At 42.8% G+C, this 21,542-nt stretch overlaps 1 protein-coding gene across 1 annotated transcript in view; it reads left to right on the top strand.

Annotated features, from left to right (window-relative positions):
• Positions 1–21,542, top strand: part of CACNA1H (calcium voltage-gated channel subunit alpha1 H) — a 1,502,131-nt gene that overhangs the window by 1,348,441 nt on the left and 132,148 nt on the right. The window contains exon 26 of the mRNA XM_086940723.1: positions 13,254–13,405. Coding sequence (XP_086796849.1) covers positions 13,254–13,405 — 152 coding nt within the window. The remainder of the gene's footprint in view (positions 1–13,253; positions 13,406–21,542) is intronic.

Genomic DNA, 21,542 nt, shown 5'->3' with positions numbered 1-21,542 from the left:
ACTCTCTCAGCTCTTCGGATATGACAAACATCACTTGCAAAAGTAGTGAAATATTTCCAAATTTTTAGGCATAGGATTCCATCTCCACAGGATCTGATTTGTTTTAGCAGTTGGCAGTAAAAATATGGTTGGCATCTGCCAACTGAGAATATACTAAGGGTGGGCAATATATTCTGCCCCGCCGGTAGAATTGGCAGAATTGGGCCAAGCGTAACAGAGATTTCTGGCCAAATCCAGCCAACTACCATGAGGTGGAGTTTTTTCTCACATGTGGCTCGAAAACGGTCAGCTGGCGAGCGAGATTTGGCATCTCCCAGCACGCGATTTTCAGTCTGTAGGAGGTCTCCCGGCGAGATTACTCCAACACAGGCGATGATGACCGTTCAAGGTCAGAAAGCTGTTGCTTGAGTGGAAAATCTACTCGGGCAGCTGCAAAATCAACTTGAGAAGCTGCGCTCTATGGCAAAGCACTTGCTGCTGTTTGCGCTAATTTTTTTGTGTTGAACGAGCTCCCTTTACTAAATCACAGCACTGCATGCCTATTTCCACCAGTTTGCAGAATTCTGTGAAATCTTGATTTTTTTTGTAAATGAGGGTAATTCCACGGAGTAAAACGACGCAAGTTCCTCCCAGGTCTCTAATTTACCTTTTCCGTACTCTCTGCCACCTACAGGTTTCGGAGAGAAGTGCAGCATTTATTCTACACGTGCTTCCTTTGGTTTGTGTACCCTCTGTGTAGAGCTCTAATTGCAGTCGGCACATGGTACCAATGAGGAGTTTTACTATTGCTATTGCGGTGCAACAAGTGCAGGACCATGAGAGGTCGACTATTCCCCATTGATGACTATCTTTTACTGCCCAGTTCCTGGTCTGTGGACATTTTCATTTCCCTTACATGCACTTAGGCCAATTGTACCCCTGTTTCGCCACTGTACCAGCGATTAATGCTTGTGATGCAGAAATCGTGCCGCGGGGCTCTGTACACTCAGCAGCATCAAGGAGAAGCGTGCTTTCGCTATTATCACTAATAGTTTCTCAAGAGGACGATAATGACCTACTCTGTGGGCAAAGCCAATGAACAGAAACATTGTGGGGATCTTTCCAGATGCTAGGGTTTATAAACTTGTGTCACTGGGACAAGCGCATGCCCACTGCAGTATTGCCTGGGACCACTTCCTGACTTCCTGTCACCTTTCACACGTAGCAGGTGGTAGTGCTTCCGGGGTCAAATAGCTGCCATGGCATTTGCTCATGTTTGGATAAATATCAGCGTGAAGGAACAGAGAATAATTAGCCTCTTCTTAGAGTGGGAATATCAAAGCTTTGTTATTAATACACCCAGTGCCACTTCAGATCACTAGCAGTACCAAACGTATAAACAATTACAAAAAATGACATAATTAGAGAATCCAGACCTTGGTATGATATTAAAGTCCATTAGACAAATCAACACTCCTCTCAAAAATTGTTTATCAAACAAACTCATTAATGTCAGCCCTACCACTGACTGAGACACAACCCCACAGCAGTGGTGTGCAAAGGGAATCACAGGGTCTGATGCAGGCAATGAAAAAGGTCCCTCTGCCCCCATCTGAGTAATGTAATAGAGCCATGAGCAGTGGGCCCCTCACCCTCCTGGGCCTGGTGCTTCTGCACCTGCTGTACAAATGTTATCTATACCCTCTAGTCTATAACCCCTCCCACAATTTTTGCTCCTACAGTACATTCCTTTGAGCAAAGTAGTGCTGCACCGTTGTCGTAATTTGTGAAAACACTTATACATATATGTAAAAAGTGCTACAAAATGACAGAACATAAAAATATACGGCTTACAATATGGCGGGGCCAACACTCAAAGGTATTTGCTACATTAAATTTAACTTAATTGCGCAATCACCTCCATTTACATCTGTAAACTCACATTTGTTATTCATAAAATGTAAACTGACATTTCTCAACATTTATTTTCATATGAAATATTAGACGAGTGTGGTCTAGTATTACATGTGAGCATGTCTGCTCCAAGGACTATATTTTGGGCATTCTGGGGTGGAGATACCACCTGTAGTAGAGGAATGGACCCAAAAGTTATAGTTTGTTGTATTATCTATAGTACGTCAGGCACATTTGCACCATAGGCGACTGTTGTATTCTGCTTATTATACATTTCTATCTAAGCCTTTATTCACCCCTTGCCCTTCTAGTGGAATGCCTAGGTACTGTGATGCACTTCGGAATGTTGGGTGCTGGTTGAGAAAAGCCAGTTATCATGGGCTGAGCAGCATGCTGGCTTCTCCTGGTGGGGCTTACCTATTGGACATATGACACTTTCAATAAATACCTCTTGAATATATCTACCAGCTTCGAGTTCATTACTACAGTGAGTTCAGTGAATTACTCTTATCCAGCCGCGGACCGTGCAGGTAAAAGCGGTGGGGGGGATTTCAACTGACAATGACGAGGAGAAATGTATTATTTATTTAAATTTCCCTCGTTGTCATCTGTCGAAATACCCCCAACTGGCTGGCTGGCTGGCTGGAAATGTACTTTTGAAAATATTTTTCTATTTGTAAATTCATTCTGTTATATTTAGTCATGCAAAAATGCATTTGAATAACTAACTGTGAATTCACATAGAATTCCTGAAGGGCTCCTGGGAAACTGACTGTCGTAGCTTGCCAGTAGTACTTCCAGAATTGTTTCTAAATTTGTATAAAAATCAGACACTTACTCTACGTGCAGGTGTAATTCAACCAAATTTAAAACTTTTCTGAAAATCTGGCTCATAATGCTGAAAGTTCAAAGTTAGTTAATGTTAGAGAGTGCAAATGAAGAGGACTAGGATTTAAGGTTTTCTGTAGTCTTCCATTCTGTTCTGATCTTTAGCAGTAATTTAAAAATCCTGTCTTGGAATGCAGCTGGCGTAAAGAATAACTCTGAAAAAATCGAGTTCCTTCTATCTTCAGGGGCCAGCGTGATCTGTCTCCAAGAGACATGGCACACTGAAAACCTTATAGTGGGAAGTGATTACATTATTTTGGAGGGTAAGAGGGGGTATTGCCTGTTGCTTAGCAAATCGGATAAAATGGAACTTCTCACATTTTTTGGATCCCAGTAACCTGTTTCAGGCTGTTACATTATTCTGTCTTGATAATGTGGAAATTCCCTCCCCACTGGTTGTGATTAATGTGTATATTCCTCCCGATGAGTATTTTAATCCAATTTTGAAGAGAGTTTTTTCCTATGCTAAGAAAGTGCGTGAGAACATTCCATCCGCCCATATAATCTTGGTTGGAGATTTTAATTGCAAGATTTCTAACTCAAGTTTGTCTTTATTTAGAAATAAATATAGGGAAGAATCTCTGCTCATTCCCCAAGCTGTTCTGCCTGGGAATATTAAAACTAATAAGAGAGGGAAAATACTTTTGGAAGAGGTACTCGAGCTGGATGGGATCGTGGTCAATGGACGTCTTCCGTCTGATTCCCCGGCAAATTTCACTCATGAATCATATCAGGGAGAATCAATATTGGATTACGTTATAGCTGATAACTCTACTTTTGTTTTATTGAATGATCTGGTGATTTCTAAAACGTGTCTCAGCGACCGTTCTACCTTGGACATCTCTTTAAACATTCTTCCCCCCATGTCTGACCGTTGGTTGCTAAATAAGGACTTGGTCAGTTTCGGTAGCGCATCAGGGAGATGTCATTGGGATAGAAAGGCCTTTAGTGGGCTGGAGAGCATCCTTGATGAAGCAATCTCCGATTTAGTCAACTGGGATGGAGCTGAAATTGTATGTTTTTCAGATCTATTGATGAAAGTGACTTCTTTAGCTAGACATCCCAAAAGAGATAGGCCTCCGATCCCTCCTCCTAGCTCCCTTCGTTTGTTGAACAAAGAAATAAATAAATTGGTAAGGGACCAATATTTGAATATTCTCCCCGAAAGATCTCGATGTATAGCCCTGTTAAAAAGAAGAAGGAAAAGGTTGAAATTCAGATTACGTAAAGATAGGGAGGACCAACTTTGGATACAACTGAGGGAGGCAACTTTTCATGGCCAAGCAAGAACGTTTTGGTCCTTAATAGGTAGGGGTTGTGGTGCAAGGACGATGCCCTCTCCCATCCCCATTGAGGAATGTGTCTGGGTTGACCATATAAAAAATTTTTATGCAAGTAATGGCGTTTCTGTTCCTGTTGGAAGTTTCAAGGCTGTTCCTTGGGCCGGTGAGGAATCTCCATCTGAAAAGTCTATAGAACAGGCAATAATGGATATGCGCTCATCTGGAGCTATGGGTCCAGACGAGCTGCCTATTTCTGCTCTAAAGCAGAGCAGTTTAAAATGGAGTCAAATTCTCTTTCCTGTATTTGCATACTGCTTTCTAAGCAGGTCAGTCCTCCCTTTGTGGAAAGGGAGTATTTTGGTCCCCCTTTTCAAGAAGAGCGATCGACTTTCTCCCCAAAACTACCGCCAGATTGCTCTCCTGGACGCCATCGGCAAAGTTTTTGCTAAATGCCTGTTGAGATTATTGACTGAGTGGGTGGATCAATGTGACATTCTACCTTTTGAGCAAACGGGCTTCCGTAAAGGCCACGGCACCCTGGATAATCTAACAGCTTTACAAGTGATTATGGATAAATATATCACGGTCCGGGGGGGAAAAGTATATGCAGCCTTCATAGATTTCTCCACAGCATTCAATAAAGTTGACCGTCCTTTGCTGTGGAGGAAATTATTGGCCTTAGGCATGTCATCTATACTGTTGGATTTAATACAGGACCTCCATACGGAGACTTGGTGCCGAATAATGATGGGAGGGGAAAGAGGTTTGTCGCACTCCATCCCCTCTGCCAATGGTCTCAAACAAGGATGCTTACTGTCCCCCTTATTATTCTCCCTTTATGTTTATGATCTCCCTCAAGCTCTGTCTCTGAGTAGTGGTATTGCCCTTGTTTTGGGAGATAAAGCTATTGCATGTTTAATGTATGCTGACAATATTTTGTTAATAGATCTGACACCGAAAGGTTTGCAAAATCGCCTGCATGCATTACAGGTGTTCGCAGAGTTGCATTTTTTACAGATTAACATCTCCAAAAGCAAGGTTATGTGTTTAACCGGAAAGAAAAGATATTCTCATGGGAATTTCACATGGTCAATAGGTGGCCAAAAGTTAGAAATTGTGAAATCCTATACGTTTTTAGGGAAAATAATATGTGGTAATATGAGCAATAAGGCTCATATTGAGAATAACACGCGCAAGGCTCTGATGCAGGGTAAGGGCCTAAATGCACTCTATAAAGCCACAGGAAAACGGCATTTTCCCTATCTGCTCGAAGCTTTCCGTGCAAAAATCCCGGCTTCCCTGCTCTATGGCACTGAACTCATTGACGTGAGTAGCTGGGGATTTCTTCACACTATTGAAGGTAGACTCCTGCGTCAACTAACCTCTGTTAATACCGCCTGCTCTGTAGCCTCTCTTAGACTTGAGTATGGCATGAGAAGTAGTTGGGTTCAGGGCTTAGCTGGGATAGTAAGATGGATCTTTCACCTAGCTAAATGTGAACCAACCTCATTAAGACACCTTGTCCAAAAGGAATTATTAGGTCCTTTAAAGGAGTTTTCCCCAATTGTAAAAAACTTCAGAAAGGTGGTCACGTTATTGCAATTGGAGGAATCTACACTTTTTTCTCTATCCTTTTACCAGTTAAAAGCTTCCTTAAAATTAGCAACGTGGAAGCTAAGTTTTTCGTTGGATAGAGACCAGATAAGGACAAAGAAAGGTGATTTGCCAGTGATTAATTCCTTTAATCTTAAAACTATGCAACTCTACACTACTTGGAATCTCCCACACGGCATTCGCCGTTTCTGGTTTTTATTAAGGCAAGATATGTTACCTCTGAATAACCTTTTAGCCAAGTGGAATGGTTCCTCTAACAAATGTACCTTGTGCAATATCTCGATCTAAGATCTCACCCACGTCTTATTCACATGTCCGGCTTTAACTAAATCTCGTCGTAAATGGGTGAGACCAATTTGCTTAGAACTTGGAATCTTATCTGCTAGTGCCTTTTCTGATGCTATTCTTATGCCCCCTAATGAAATGTTTCGTTCCAGAATTTTTAACTTTTTTAAATGCTTTTTAGATCTGTATTAATCATGTGTGTTGTTTCCTCTTTTTGTGTACTATCGGATTGTTATTGTGTATGTAAATTTTATGTGGACCTCTCACAAGTTCCAAAACATAAATAAAAACTTACTTACTTACTTACTTACATTCCATTCATTGCATTTTCAAAGATATTTGAACACATATTCTTTCCCTTTTAGGTGTACGGTATTTTCGGTTAATATTTTCCGTCCCTGTGTTCCTGGAATATTATGGCAATGTTGGGAATAAATAGATGTTTCAGATCTTTTTCTTTTTACATTTCTGGTATTTTCTTCTTAAATGTGTTTTCAGATATTTAACAAAGATTTATATCAGATTCTATGACCAAGCTGAAAGCTCCTGAGTCATTCCCTCTGGTAGACATTTTAATAAAATAGGTAATTTCAGCTGCATCCTGTGCAGGTAGGAGCAGTGGGGTCGGGCGGGGAGATTTCGGCTGCGGATGACGAGGGAAAATTAATTATTTATTTAATTTTCCCTCGTCGTCGTCTGTCGAAGTCCTCCCCATCCACCAGGCCTCATTGCTCTTACCAGCATGGGCTGCGGCTTGTTAAATTGATGGCAAAGAACCAATCCGGGTTCCTGATTTCTGTGTTTCCTAGTTACAGGAACCTTTGAGGTCTGAGATTTTGTGGCTGCGCCTCAATGCCCTGGATCCACCTAGTGGCAGCGTGAGCTACTACTAAGTCTTTTCCCTTTATCCAATCCGCATCTTTGTCCCTGCTGACAGCCAAATGCCAGTTGACTAAGTAAGGCGTCATGGTTCTGGATATTCCTTTGAATGTCTCTTTCTAAGTGAGGTTCATGGTTACTTGGACCTCTGCGTTGTGCATTGGTATGGTTACACTATTGTGCCCTGAATCTACCTCCGTGCAGCCATTCACTAATGAATCTCTTATTATTGATCCATTCTGGATCCCCGTTCCTGGTGGATGATTAATCATCTGCCATTTCATGTAAAAAGTGCCTTGGTACAGGATGTTCTTTTAACTTCTCTTGATTCCAAAAGAACCTGGCTACCCGGCTTCTGATGCGAACAAGTTTTGCCACTTGGCTACAGGGGAGTGCAGTAAATGTGCCCGTGGATTCATAATTGAGCTCACATCCCTGTTATTGCAACATGATCAAATACAAGGTAACTACAAAAGAGCGGTGGTGCTAAAGCGGCGCACCAGTGGCGCGTAGACAGTACATTGGAAACTCACCAAATATGTTTCCATTGTGCTGCTTAGGCTGTGGGCATTTGATAGAGTATGCTGTGCCACAAGACATCATTGAGACTGAAGACCTCTGATAATAACATCTGGCTGATGATTTGGTTCAGTTGATTCCCAAGCTGGAACAAAATGCATGGCTAATGTAGAAACCGAAATTGACGGCCACATACATGTGTGTGATCGGTTGTTCTTGAAAAGCATAATTTTGAATGATAGAGGAGAGCAACTGAATCGTGAGGCTGTTCAAATGTACACTTGTATATCCTAAGGATATAAAATTTTACATTTTTCAAATTGCTGCCTTATTAAAATTGTGTGATTTCCAGGTCCAGGATAGCTGCTGAGGTAACCGATTATTTGGTTGCAAAAAGGTGAGCCAAGATTGTTTCCAACCGTTTCTAGACCACTTATGTTAATGAATTCTCGAAATATGGCTGATGAAGGGTGTTACCCAGAAACTGGTCCCAGGATGCTTGTTTCTGGTTCAGTGAAGACCTGGCTCACCAGTTCAGGCTGGACTGTTCCCATGAGGCACAGGGTCAAGACTGATTTGCATATAGCTGGGTCAGAACTGAGGTGGCGAAGTGAGCTAAAGAATGATGATGGATTCAACCCAGATCTGTGACTAAGGGTGAGTGTCTGAAAAGTTTCAGTGCTCCATCCATCATCTCCTTGTGTTTGCTTTGTCTATTATTGCACCATTGTTGCAAAGTTTGTTTCACCCATTTAATCCCCCTGGAACCTTTCCTTTTGACTTTTTAGTTTTTGGACTTTTACAGTGAGTTGGTCTCACTACCTGAGTCTCGCTCATGGTAAATTCTGTGGAAATGGACTGAGCACCAATGTCTGCCTTTTAACATAGGAGTCACTGCTGTGTAATAATAAAATAATAATAAAACCATTTTTAGAGCGCCTGGTTACACTTAAGACAGTGTGTAGCTATGGTAAGAGGCTCTGTGCTGGTTACATGTAAACACATGGGCACACACATGTTCACATGTGTGGCTCTGCATGTGAGACGCAGCTAGCCTGTTGCACAAAGAACCCTTCATGGTTTGGAGCTGACCTGGGATCGGCCGTATAATGTGAGTGGGCATTCAAAGTGTAGGAATGTAGCGGTCTTGAAAGTCTGTGGTGCTTAACTGAACTACACAGTGTCGCCCCACCGTGACCTACAGGATCATGTGAGGTATCAACGTAGGATAAACATGCATCCTGCATGTAATTCCATAGTCACTTTGATCATCATTACACTCCTTATGGCACTTTAATTTAACCACATCGCTGCGTGCAGATTTCCCCTCCTGTGCTGGGCCGTAATGTTAGTGGGTGTGCTCATGACGAGCTCAGCTCGTCATGAGCATGGAAGGGGTTAAGGATTGGCATATGTCCCATGATCACCCATACTCAGATTCCAGACCTTTGTCCTCCCTACTGGGCAGTTAAATGAATCTTTTGGCCAGCAGGAGGATCAGAGGACTCCTCCCCACAAAATAGATCGATGAACTGTGTTAATGACTCAAGCGTCTTAACTTATGAGCAAACATGCCACGTTTTATGTGCATATGTTTAACTAAGAACATTACAGGGTTTGAGAATCAGATGCCTAGGATGTAAAATTGATCCTTTGATACAAGTACAGGAATTATGTTGTATTAGTTCCAAGATCCATTGATGCAAGTACAAGAATTATGTGGTATAGTTCCGAGCTGCTTTTAGTGCTTGCGGTCTTTTGAATGCTGTATCAATGTTTAGATCTTCTTCACAGACAGCTTTGATTTGTGTTTGAAGACGGATTGTGCATACTGCTCATGCATACAGTGGACTTAGGTCAGCCCACCATTAGTTGACCTTCGGTTCAATCTCATTTGCTTGGTTCTTATTTAGCGGCACTCCTTCCTCTTCATGTGTTTGCCCCTCCTTTGTATCGTAGCTGCTCTGCTATCCGTTTGATCCAGGAACTTTTATCCTTCAGCAGCTTACTTCAGGAAACTGCTTTACTTGCTTTTTGAGCATTCCAAGGGAGTGCAGGTGCTTTCTTGCTCTCCCTCCCATGTGTCACTCCCCCCGGTGGCGTAGCTAGACCTTTGGGCGCCCTTGGCGGTCCCTGTCTTTGCTGCCCTGCACAAGAAAAAGCAGGGGGTGCTGGCGATTCCTGTTCGCTGCCCTGCGACAGGTGCAGGTGAGAGCTTGAAGGGGGAGGCCGCCCCGTCAGTCCTTGCTACGCCACTGACTTCCCCACCCAACATCCTGCCTTCTGCACACTCAGGGCCTAATTTATGGCATTTTGGTGTAGGGCAGTGTGTAGCAAGGCACCTTGTTGCGCTGCCCTATAGCAAAGTGTAAGAGCAGGAATGAACCATATTTAAGCAATACAGTGCATTCCTCTCCTTTCTGCCTGTGCTGATGCCGGTTTGGCAGCCTAGTACCAATGTACAATGCAACACCCACAGAAAGAGGAAAAAACAAGGAGAAATAAAGATATTTCTCCTGGTTACGCCTCACCTCAGGAGGCATAAGAATTTGACGCTTCCCCAGGTTTATATGACTTTGTCAATCTGGGGTGGCTTTGCGTGGCTTTATATATCTTTATGACAGCCCTGCATCACGCATGTACCACTTTACGTGGTGCAAAACTGACGCTGGGCTCCGAGTGTTGCTCCCCACCTATACAGATCATCTTTACAACCAACACAACAGGTATTTTTTTGGCTGCCCTTCGACTTCACAGAAGACTTTATCAGGTTGATTTTGTTTTATTTTCCTTGGTCCACATGTTGCATGAAATAACAGGTCTTGAGACACCTAGGCAGCATTTAGAGCTGTGGAGAGGGGTGGGCTGCTGGAAACCTGCACCACAGCCTGCTGCGAGCACCAAATGGGTGGAGCATTTGCTTTAGTTCTGAGTCCTGTGGGAAACAAATTAGGCCTTGGCAAGTGTTTTCCTTTATATTCTTACACTTCCATTTTCTTTTAAAAATTGGTTTGGAGTTTCCTACTTGAAACATATTTGGAAAGTAAGCAGTGATATTTACAAAGATTGAAATATTGAATCCAATGCACAGTTTTGAGACACCTTAATATATGGGTTTGCTTCGCCTCTGGCATTTAGCATGTTTCCTTTACTTTTTTTAAACAATGCTTTACCAAGAAGCATTGGCAAAGTCAACTGCTTAAAGGTGAAACCTCATTGCTTGACCAAAGCCTGTTTTCTTTCTTTGAGGGATATAGTTTTCATGCTTCTCCTCATTTATTAATTTAATTTTGGGGTGTGCCCAAGAACTTCTATGAAGTGGCAGTGAAGTGAGCACAACAGCAGGTAATGACAAGTAAATGGATAATTTCCAGCTGTGCAATATTTGGATATCCTATACATTACCACACAGCATTTAGCTTAAATTCTAAAACAGAATATGTTTAGATTATCTTGACATTAAATCAAAACCCTGTAACAATGAAGTGTAAGGCAAGAGACTATGATGAATAGTGTACAACTAAGGTTTTAGGCAAGGGTGCATTGTTACAATGGCAAGAGTGACTTAAATAATCTTTCTGAAGTCAGACCTTTGGGTTTTATACATCTGTTTTGTTGTCCAGTTTTAAAGTGCTGTGTTTTAAGTTCCTATCTATATTCCACAGTAAGTGAAATGTTTAGTGCTGTTAGATAACAAGCTTTTACAGCTGAAAGTGGGGAAATATTTCAGAACATCTGTGTTGCATTACTTCTTGGAGTCAGCAAGGCAAAGGGCAAAATGCCATATTTGAGTTTTCATTCAGTGCTTCATGTTTAAGGAATATAGAACGTCGAAAATGTTTGGATTTTAATAAGCTTTCTCCAGAAATATTTTACAGAATGTGTCTTAAAAAGGTCCACCTTTCCTTTTTTAGGGTGCCAGAAAATGTATTGGAAGACCCACATTTAAAAACTAGAGAAATATGTTGGATAGCAAATAAATGCCTTCCTAGCTACACTCTACAGTAAAAATGTAACTTTGCGACAGAAAGTCACAGTAATTATTAGAAACATCATTAAATTAGACAGAGTTTGAGACTAAGTTGAAATGAAAGGAAACTGTACACAGAGGAATGATTGAAAGTATTCATAGCATTCAAGAAAAATCTTGAAAAGCGTTATTTAAAAAATAGAGTTTTGGTAACATTTCCCATATTCGCTAGTAACCTGGAAATATGTTAAAAAAAACTATTTGCATATCTCTACATACAGCTTAAGACTAACCCTGGGGGTACTTTGCAAGTAGCGCTAGGCGTAGCTACACGAAGTGCACTTCGCACTATGTGAGCTGCGCGTAGCTACATGAACTGCGTAGTGCACTGTGCAAAGTACTGTTCCCACTGATTGCACAATGCTGGGTGCTTGTCCGCACTGTGCAATTAGTGCAAACTGCATCTTGCACAGTGCAAGCGGTCGTTTTCTGCCGCTCAAGTAGATTTTTCCTTGAGCGGCAGCTTTCTCAACGCGGACTGGTAGTTTCTCATCACGAGCGGTCGCAAGCATACGCGACCACTCGCAATGAGAAACCTGACCTCCACACATTGGGAAGATCACCAGGAGGTTTATTTTCCACGCTTGTGATCGGCAACTTGATGTTGCTGATCCTGAACGAGGAAAAAGTCTCGCCGAGATGTCATTTTGCTTGCTTGCGGTCGCCAACTTCACATTGAGGACCGCGTGCAAGCAAAAAATGACTGCTACGTTACTCTACGAGTGTTTACACTGTGCTACGTGCAATTCGCGTAGTGCGAAGTAGCGCAACTTTGCAACCTACGAGAGCGTAGCGTAGTGCTTTGCCCAGGCTTACTTAAGACAGACAAATGTCCTCAGCTCCATGTGCTTTACCAGTCATTTGACATAACTCCACCCAACCTACCATAAAATGACATAACATGACTTAACATTGCATAACATAACACAACATAACATTCAGACTACCTCTCAATTCAGGCATCTTGGATGGGAGAAATAGGATCGATAAGTTTGGAGGCTGTTGGGTGCGTCATCAAAGAACTGAATTGTGTATAAACAAGTTTTCTTAAGAATGCAGACTACGAAATAAAGACCAAGAAGGAACATCTGATATTAATGATGCATATGGACTAATAATTTGAAATTTAATGACATATATGGACTAATGATTTGAAACTTGATCTTATATAAGAAAATTTGTTTTGCTCAGGGAACTGACTTTCTTCTGAATATTTTGCATTTGCAGTTTGCAATTGTTGACTAACAACGTAGGGCGGCCGTTGTTTTGGTTCCCTTTGATGCAGTTCTGCAATTCTTTTGCTCTAAATACTAAAAGCACAGAACTGTGCGCAGATAATACCTCACTGCCTATCAGCAAACTAAGTTTGGAGACCTTACCTGAAACAATAACCATCTCCTAGTTGCTATTGATACTGGGCCGCACTATTTAACAAAATGAGTTCCACCATAATAGAATGTAACATAACCACGCCTTTCTGCTTATAACTTTATTAGTATAACAGTATCTTAAATAATGTTCCCCACGTTTTATATAAAAAGCCCAAAACAGGCAGGGCGTGTTTTAGTATACATGTGGCATTTCATAAGCAATACTTTATGTTTCCCAGTTGCATATTGCCTAAGGGAGCATTTTTAACTCTTCCCAATAGTTTTGAACAGGCTGCTGGGGCGTGGTGGTCCCTTTGATTGTTTTGTGTTTGTCTGTCAGCTTGTCTCCTTTTTTCTCTAGATCCTGGGAACAGTCCTGAAGGAAGCCCTGGGTGCTCTCCCTGCAGATATTGATACAGTATATTCTATCCACATGATCTGGCTGGTCCACTGCACAGTCTGTTAATTGATTCGTGTGTGCTTTCTCCCCAGAGGCCCAGCGAAGGCCGTACTATGCCGACTACTCCCCCGTCCGGAGGTATATCCATACGCTCTGCACAAGCCACTACTTGGACCTGTTCATCACGTTCATCATTGGCATCAATGTCATTACCATGTCCATGGAGCACTACAACCAACCTGAGGTAAGGGCTATGACAGCTGTTGCCCTCCCGATGCCACCTCTGACTGGGTCAGGAGAATGTGCAGTTCTCTTAACACCTTCAGCGCGGCGTGAATTCTCACGCTGTGCTGAAGGTTCTAATGAGCCAATGGGCTCATGACGGAACGGTTCCGTCATGAGCACAGGCCAACCGACGCTCATGACGGAACCGTTCCGTCATGAGCCTCCAAGGGGTTAACTCACTGTTTTGTCTGCAATATCTGTTGCTTTGTTTCCTAAACAGTGATGGTTTCTTTTCTCTGTGTTCTATCCAGGCTGATGGATTCTACCAATGTATAATGCAAAGAAACAAACATACTGATACCTTATTTGATCAAAGCTAGACACAAGGGGTTGCAGATGTCTTCAAAGCAAATATGTAATTCTTGAGTTTCCTTTCTCTCATAGCATTTGGTGCCTAATTTGTGCAGCTGGTGGGCACCGGGACTCATTTTTTGGGGATTTCGACTTATTTTCCATCATTAGACTTTGACCCAAAGCAAGAGAGATAAAAGTAGTATATGGTAGAAAGAGGGAGGAGAAAAAAAGATAAGAAGATTAACAAAGGGAGAAGCAGAGTTGAAAAAGAATCTGCATGAGTGAGATACAGAGAAATAAGGCATAGGATGGTGGAAGAAAGAAGCTTGAGTTGGAATCAAATCTAGGCATCCTTGGTATTCAGCAACCTTGGCAATTGGCAGCACCGGCGATAAAATCATAAGAACAAGGTTATTTTCTAAAACATTATACATTGATGGCATTCAAAGTATGTCCAAAAGACGATCCTCACACATGGCCAAATACATCTGTGATTGTCAAGCACGTGTGTTGAGAGATGCAACTGAGGCTTATGCATGGAGATAGACTTGCCTTCACATTATCACTTTATTGCGATATTTCAGAAGTAAACAAAAGTGAATCTAGGCATAACTTCTGCTCCAGTATATTTTGAGGTGATATCTGTGCTGGGACTGTGGGGTGTAGAAATGATCATGGACAGTGTATGTTATGTGTGGAGCTATAAAAAATATGTTTCCAGTCCTTTTATCTTGAAGGTTATCAAGTATATTTGGTAATATTCTTTTAGTAAATAATTTCTCATTTGTATCAAGTTCTTCCAAAATAAATCTGAGATTATCATACACATAATAATTGCAGAACTACTTATAATCCTTTAAATGCAGTCATGGATGATACCTTTGCAGTGATGGGTCTGAAGGCGCAGTTGATCCATGCAGCCGTTCAACGAGTCTGTTAGGTTTCATGGTCCCGGGTTTGAAGCCCAGGAGGTCCACTTGGCCTTTCAAGAGTGATAAATTCAACACTGTTGAGTTGGGTGAAAAGAACCATTTTTTATTCAGTGCCAAGAAGCTCCAATGATAGAAAGTGAGCTTTACAAATATACATCTCAATGATGGTGGGACCAGCACTCATGGAGCTACCATTGTAAGTAGATGGGCTGTTTCCCCCATTCAAATCTATCTACATTGTTTAGAAAAGATGGGAGAAGAAATGGCTGTCTCACTTCCTAATCACTAACAAGGTGACACACTTTCCCAGGCCTGACAACTTCTAAAAAACCTTTGCACTTTGTGAGAGGACTGGGGTGGGGGGAGTATCTGGTGAGTGGCCGGGGCCTTGAGCTTGTTTCTCTGTAACCACCTGTGGTGGGACCCCTAAGAGTCAGGACCATAAAGTGGGGGTGTACTTTTGTACCACGTGCTGACTGAGAGAAACGTTTGTCCAACCACCCCCTACAAAAAAAGCTTCTCCCATGAGCTGGAAATCCTCTCAGTGCAGCAGCTTCTAACTCCTCTTCCCTTTCACCATATGATACTGGCTCTTTACGGGATGACTATGTGAAGGGAGGGGATATAAGTTGACAAATTTGTCTTACCTTTGCAATGGTAACTCTACATAGTATATTAGTCAGCATGAAACCAAGCACAGGTTTATTATAAACATGCACTCTGCTGTCTTCATTGTGTAACTTGTAGCAATGACTACATAGTGTCAATTTACCCTGTGCACCTGAATATACTGCCCACAGGCATAAGCGCCAAGACAGGCGCAATGATAGTCCGCTGCAGTAGACAGGTCAGGTGAACAATGTGAGGAAGGTTCTTGGCGCGAATTGGTGGTAGGGCCAGTTAAGCAGTTCCCCTTTATCTTTTCAACTTTGCCCTATTCTCATACAGCAGGTAGATCTTAGAATAGTCGCCTGCTTCTTCCACGTCACAGAACATATATTCCTGAGCGATTACACATTGTTTGTACGCACAAACCCAGTGAACCGCACAAGCCGGGGAGATTATGGCCTATGGTGGGCAGGTGGCTTTCTTTTCATCAGTATGTCACATCATGGCCTAACCTTCAAGCTATCCTCAAGGGCAGAGTGCTGAGCATGTGTTAACATCAGGTGATGCTGTGATAACCTGGGCTGACAAGTTAGCCAAGGCAAAGGAATGTAAAATAAGCACTGCAGCGGTAACAGATGGGCAGGTGACTGGCAGAAGCAGGGATGCAAAGCCAAACTCCGCCCACTGCTGTCTGCCGTGGTGCCCAAATGAGAAGCCATGTAAGTGGGAGCCCTATACCTGCCAGGTAAACACCTTTATATCAGCCAGTCAGGGCTTTAAGTGGGCCGGTCTCAAGGGGTCTGAGCACCAGCAGTTTTTTAAAGGGGGCCTCGAAACGGGTCTCTATCGGGCTCTGTTTTGAGCCCTGGCACAGGCGGTCAGTTTTTTTTCCGGACTACAGTGACAGCCGTTTGCTGTCACTGCAGTCCGGGAACAAGTGCTAGGGTGCAAAACAGCCCGATAGAGACCCGTTTCGAGACAGCAAGCACATCGATGTGCGCTGGCCACACTGCTCACTTCTCACTAGTGGAGAAGTTACGGCATGCCATCATGCCAGGTGAGCGTTAGGGGGGGGGGTGGGGGGAGAAATCCTTTAAAGAGTCATTTTCTTTCTGGATTTCCCTTCTCTTTCTGAAACACAAGAGCAGCAACATTGTAGCAGGGTCACCAGGGCTTTAATTGGAAGCTTTTTCAATATTATATGTAACAAGCCAGATTTGCAGCTTATTTATTTTATGCAACTAATAACCATTGACAAAGCCAATAGTCCTTACTTGTTGTAGGTATGATGTTACTTGTTGTATCACATCTCTGGATGATATGACAGAAACAGCAAAATACAAGTCGGGCGGCACACTATGCTAACCACAGATTTTTAGCGTAAGTGGTTTAAAGCCACGCCCCTAATTACACTGGCCACACCCTTTTGAGAGACCCCCCAGTTTTGTTCATCCCAATTAAAGCCCTGCAGGCAGTGGTGTAATTCACAATGATTCCCCTCCACACACACACAAAATGCGAAGAGGGGATCCTGAGCTTCCAATATGTTACAGATATTCATTTACCTTGGGCTGAATGGAGGCCCTCTAAAGCGTTGGAGCCCCTGTAGGGTGGGTCGGAGGCCCCCCGTGCCATGCCACTAATATCAGTCCAGTGCATGTTATGATGAGCTGCATTTTAAAGTCACAATGGTCTTCTTTAGGAAGCCCTGAACCCAAATTATTTCAAAGCAATTCTACCCTTCAGAGACTAAAGTACTAAAGGCAGAAAAGGCAAATTTAATTGGATATAATTAGGGACATACTTTATTTCAAAGTCAGTGACCTCAGAGCACTAGATTTAAAGCTAGTGGTAGAAATTCTGTGGCGTACACAATTAGAAACATAACGACGAGGGAACCAACGTTGGTTCCACCAAGCATGCACTGCCACATCACTGCCTGAATCAAATCAATTAAATTAAACTCTTTGAAACTACTTTTTCTTTGTTCGTTTTTTTCTTTTAGTTTTCATCCTGTCTTTTCTTAAGTTTCAATTCATGTTACTCAATGCATTTTCACCAACACTATTCAAGGGAGGCTCAGAAGCATGGGGTGGGTTCCATGTCATGTTTTATTTATCAAGCACAATGCATTTCGGGAATAACTTTCCCTTCATCAGGGACATCATGACATGCGGTTGAATCTTAAATTTAGGACATCAATTTCATGGAAACTTAACTTTTTTGGTTATTGAAGACTTAAAATCATTTTCCTCTTCACTAGCGTGCCGAAGCGCGCGTGGCTTGTGTAAAATGTAAACTGACAATTCAGCAACCTCAGGGAATTAAACTTAAGAAATAGCGATGGCTACGTGCTTCCTGCTTGCATATTAATAACAAATTGCACCGACCTTCATTGCAAATGAGATTACAACTTGCATAGTGCCTGGTGGAATTTGTGCTGAGGAATACCGCATATTCCGAGATCTCCTGCAAATAGGAACTCATTCAATATTACTGTTATTTCCCACTTCTAAGGACAAAACTAAATACAGTTAGATAATACAACACCAGGTAAATATTGCATCCAGTATCCGCATTTACCAGATGGAGTGTTATGTCCCGAAATACCAGACATTTGATAATGGCTAGAGCGGTCAACTTCGAAGCTGGGGAGCTGGGTTTGAGTCTCTGCAGGGACCCTCAACATCCTGTAATTCTGGGAAATCACCAAATCTCCCCATAAATTAATGTGTCCGTCTGTAACACAACTGCTCATATAAAGCGATCTGATACCTTCAGGTCGAGTTTGCGCTATATAAAACTTCAACAAAAAAACAACAATTTTTGTTGCTTTTCTGTGGTACCAGAATATATTTGCAGAAGAATCTTCCCTGATTTCAATTATATTTAAATTATACCAGCTGCTTTCATATATGATCACAGAAGTAGTCACTGAGGGTTGACTACATCACATAGTGGAGAAGTGTGGCTCACTGGTTAGAGCAGGCAGACCCTGATGCAGAGGTCAGACCGGGGACCAGGGTTCAATTTCCGACGTGGCAGGGTCTTGAGCTCAAAATGTCCACAGACTTGATAATTCTCGCCTCGGTGCCTACTCGAATCATGGGTTCACACTCTGCAACTCTGGGCAATAGCTTGCTTAATCTCCACTACGGCCTCACCGCGATGGGATGCCTGGTCTTCACCTTGGGGATGCCCAGTAGGGGTTATCTTGCAGGGAAAGCAAGGACGGGTTCCCAAAGCAAGCGCTAAGAGACCTGTCGGTGATTTGGCGCTATATAAATTGAAATTAACATAACATAAGACACTAGAGTTTCATATGAACAGTGGAAGCAGCTGTACATAAATCATAACGTAACATAACATCACCAGCAAGCTAGGTGATTGCAGGAGACATGGCTGCCAACTTAAATCTCATAGTAGCCATTCTAATAGACAATACTTTAGTTACTGTTTTTGAGCTGCTTTAAATTCCGATACAAGTATAGACATCAATTGGGAGTAGTTGAGGTTTGCATCTGCTACCCATGGTTTCCCTTTGCTACCACTGGTACTGATTTGCTCCTCCAAATGGATTTGTTTCTCCTGGTCTCTGCAGTAAGGCAGGCATGAAAGGACAATACAGAATGCGCAGTCAGACTCTTTCTGGTCCACCCCAAATGAACCCACATCTCCCCCTCCCCCTGTCTAAGAGACCTCCATTGGCTCCCCATCCAGAAGAGATGCCAGTTCAAGATCCTCACACACGCCGACAAAGCCCTCCACGACCTATGACGTACCTACATAAACCATCGACTGAACTTCCGCCAACCCACTAGACACCTGCGCTCTTGTTCACTCGCCCTCGCACCCCCCCATCCATCGCAACTGCAGCGGTGGCCGCTCCTTCTCCTACATCACAGCCAAGACCTGGAACGACCTTCTCCTCCAGCTCCAGAAAGTCCCCTCACTGACAGACTTTAGACGGAGTCTCAAGACCTGACTCTTCGACAAAAACACAGCGCCCAGATACCCCTTGGGTTGACAGTGTGCTCTTTACAGATGCTGTTGATTGGTTGCGTTAGTTTCTAGGAAAGAACCTGGCAGGCTTGCTGCGATAGAGAGGCCCTGAAAACAAAAATGGAGGAAGAATGTCCCCTCAGACCCTGCCTTCTGAAGGCTGTGCTGCTGGCCGCACAGGCAGGGATGGCTGAATGTGCACACTGAGGCGGAGACTCTTTAAATGAAAAAAAAACAGATCGTTTGTTGCAGTATGCAAACATAATGTGTTTTATTTATGATAAACATGTGTATTGCTTACAGCTAGCAACATGAGAATTGGATCCCGGCAAATGTGCTTCAAAAGACAAGAATAACATGGGAAAAGAATAGAGTTGATAAAGTAGCACACTTGTTACCCACTTCTTGCAATGGAGAGTTCAGTTTCATGCAGGGATACACCCGGAGTCCCTCTTGTGCTCCCCTATGCTTCAAAGGGGAACAGTAACACTGGGAGCCTGCAGGTGCCAGAGCCAGAACTCAAGGGAATTGTAGCTAACTGCCCAAGTAAAGAAGAATGGTGAGGCCTAAAACTACACCTCGGTCCATCTCACCAGCCTCAGGACCTCCACACAAGTGCAAAACATTTTAATTAGGGGTGGGTGTGATAAAATCACGTAGAGATACCTAAGAATTCTGTTGAATTATGCATAACTGCACGAGAAGAGTAATTCTGCATTTAGCGCTTTTTTTAACGTAAAAATGTCTCCTCACATCCAAAATGGGCGCAAGAAAGCACTGCGCTCCAAGAAATAGCGCTAAATGCAACAGTACACAAATGCAGAGCACGAGAGCCGTTCGAGCTCACTAAATGTCCTCTTGCGGTAGCAATTTTTCCCAATATACTCCGAGGCATTTAGCGTTATTATCATAGCACAAAATGCACCCTTGCATCCAACTGGACATGAGGTTGCATTTTGCTCTGAGAAATAGCACTAAATGTAACAGAACACGAATAGTCAGCATGTTCTCTTGTGGGGGAATATTTTCTTCCAAATTACTCGTTTGTGCGGCCAGGAGTAAACATGTGTTTATCGGTAATTCTGCGTCAAATAGCAAGGCGGAATTATCAAAACTACTACAATTACTCCGGCATGATTGAAGTTCCGCCCAGGCCTAATTTTAATCCCAGAAAAACTTGCTGGGCCGTACGCGTTTAGGAAAGCAGCCCACTGCCCTACTTCGGGACCTCATAGATTGTTTCATAGAGAGAGATATTTTTTTCTGAATATGTGGAATTATGGACAGAGCTGCTGACTATGGAACTGGGGAACTAGGTTCGAATCTCGGCATCCGCTCAACATCCTGTGATTCTGAACAAATTATTTAATTTTCCCATACCTTAAAAAAAAAATCATGCGACTTTCTGCAATGTAAATGATGCTCATGTAAAGCTATCCAATACCTGTGGATTAAATTCACGCTATATAAACCTGCAAACAATAAAATAAAATAAAATTTGTGGTAGATCCTTAAATGGCAATACCCCTTACTGAGCTGCTGGATAGTCATTCTCTGTTCTAGACACTTAGGTTTGGAATTCTTTTAAAGAAAATATTTGGCTTCAAAGCCATAATTTCGTAAGGCAATTGGGCCTCCTTTTACATATGAGCGCTTAACCTCTTCGGCCGCGGCGCGAGCGGGGCTAGGGGGTGGGCGTGACGCTCCCTTCCTCATGACGGCGTCATCATGAGTCACGGGCAGCGTGTGCTCATGACGGTGTAGAGCCGTCATGACCCCGCCCACTCAACAAATTCTCCCGCACAGGCAGAGAATTAGTGCCGCGCAGGCGGAGCGTGGGCGGAGCGGCAGTTGATGACGGCTCCACGCCGTCATGAGCACACGCCGCCCGTGGCTCATGACGGGGTAGAGCCGTCATGAGCATGGAAAGAGTTAACTTAAGTTTCTAAGCTTCCTATAGCGCTTCGAAGATTCTGTTTTATGTGTATTTTATAAATGAAACATACCATAATGTGGACACCACAAATCATCATATCATACAGTTCAAAGGAATGCATAAAGGCAGTATTTTAATTTGGAAACGTAGGGGGAAAGATCTGGTCTCAACATTTTTTTTTAACTATTTTTGTTTTTTAAAGAAGCACGGACATCTTTGACTAAACCGTTTCTAATACCAGAATAGCGCCATCTGGAAATGACATCATTGGAATGAGTAAGCTCTCAGGAAGAACCGAAGCACAGGATAAACTGCAGTTTAGA

This window comes from Lissotriton vulgaris, chromosome 10 (assembly GCF_964263255.1).
Source record: "Lissotriton vulgaris chromosome 10, aLisVul1.2, whole genome shotgun sequence".
In the NCBI taxonomy this organism is placed as follows: domain Eukaryota; kingdom Metazoa; phylum Chordata; class Amphibia; order Caudata; family Salamandridae; genus Lissotriton; species Lissotriton vulgaris.
The sequence above is the reverse complement of the archived record's forward strand: the minus strand, read 5'-3'. Positions and strand labels throughout refer to the sequence as shown.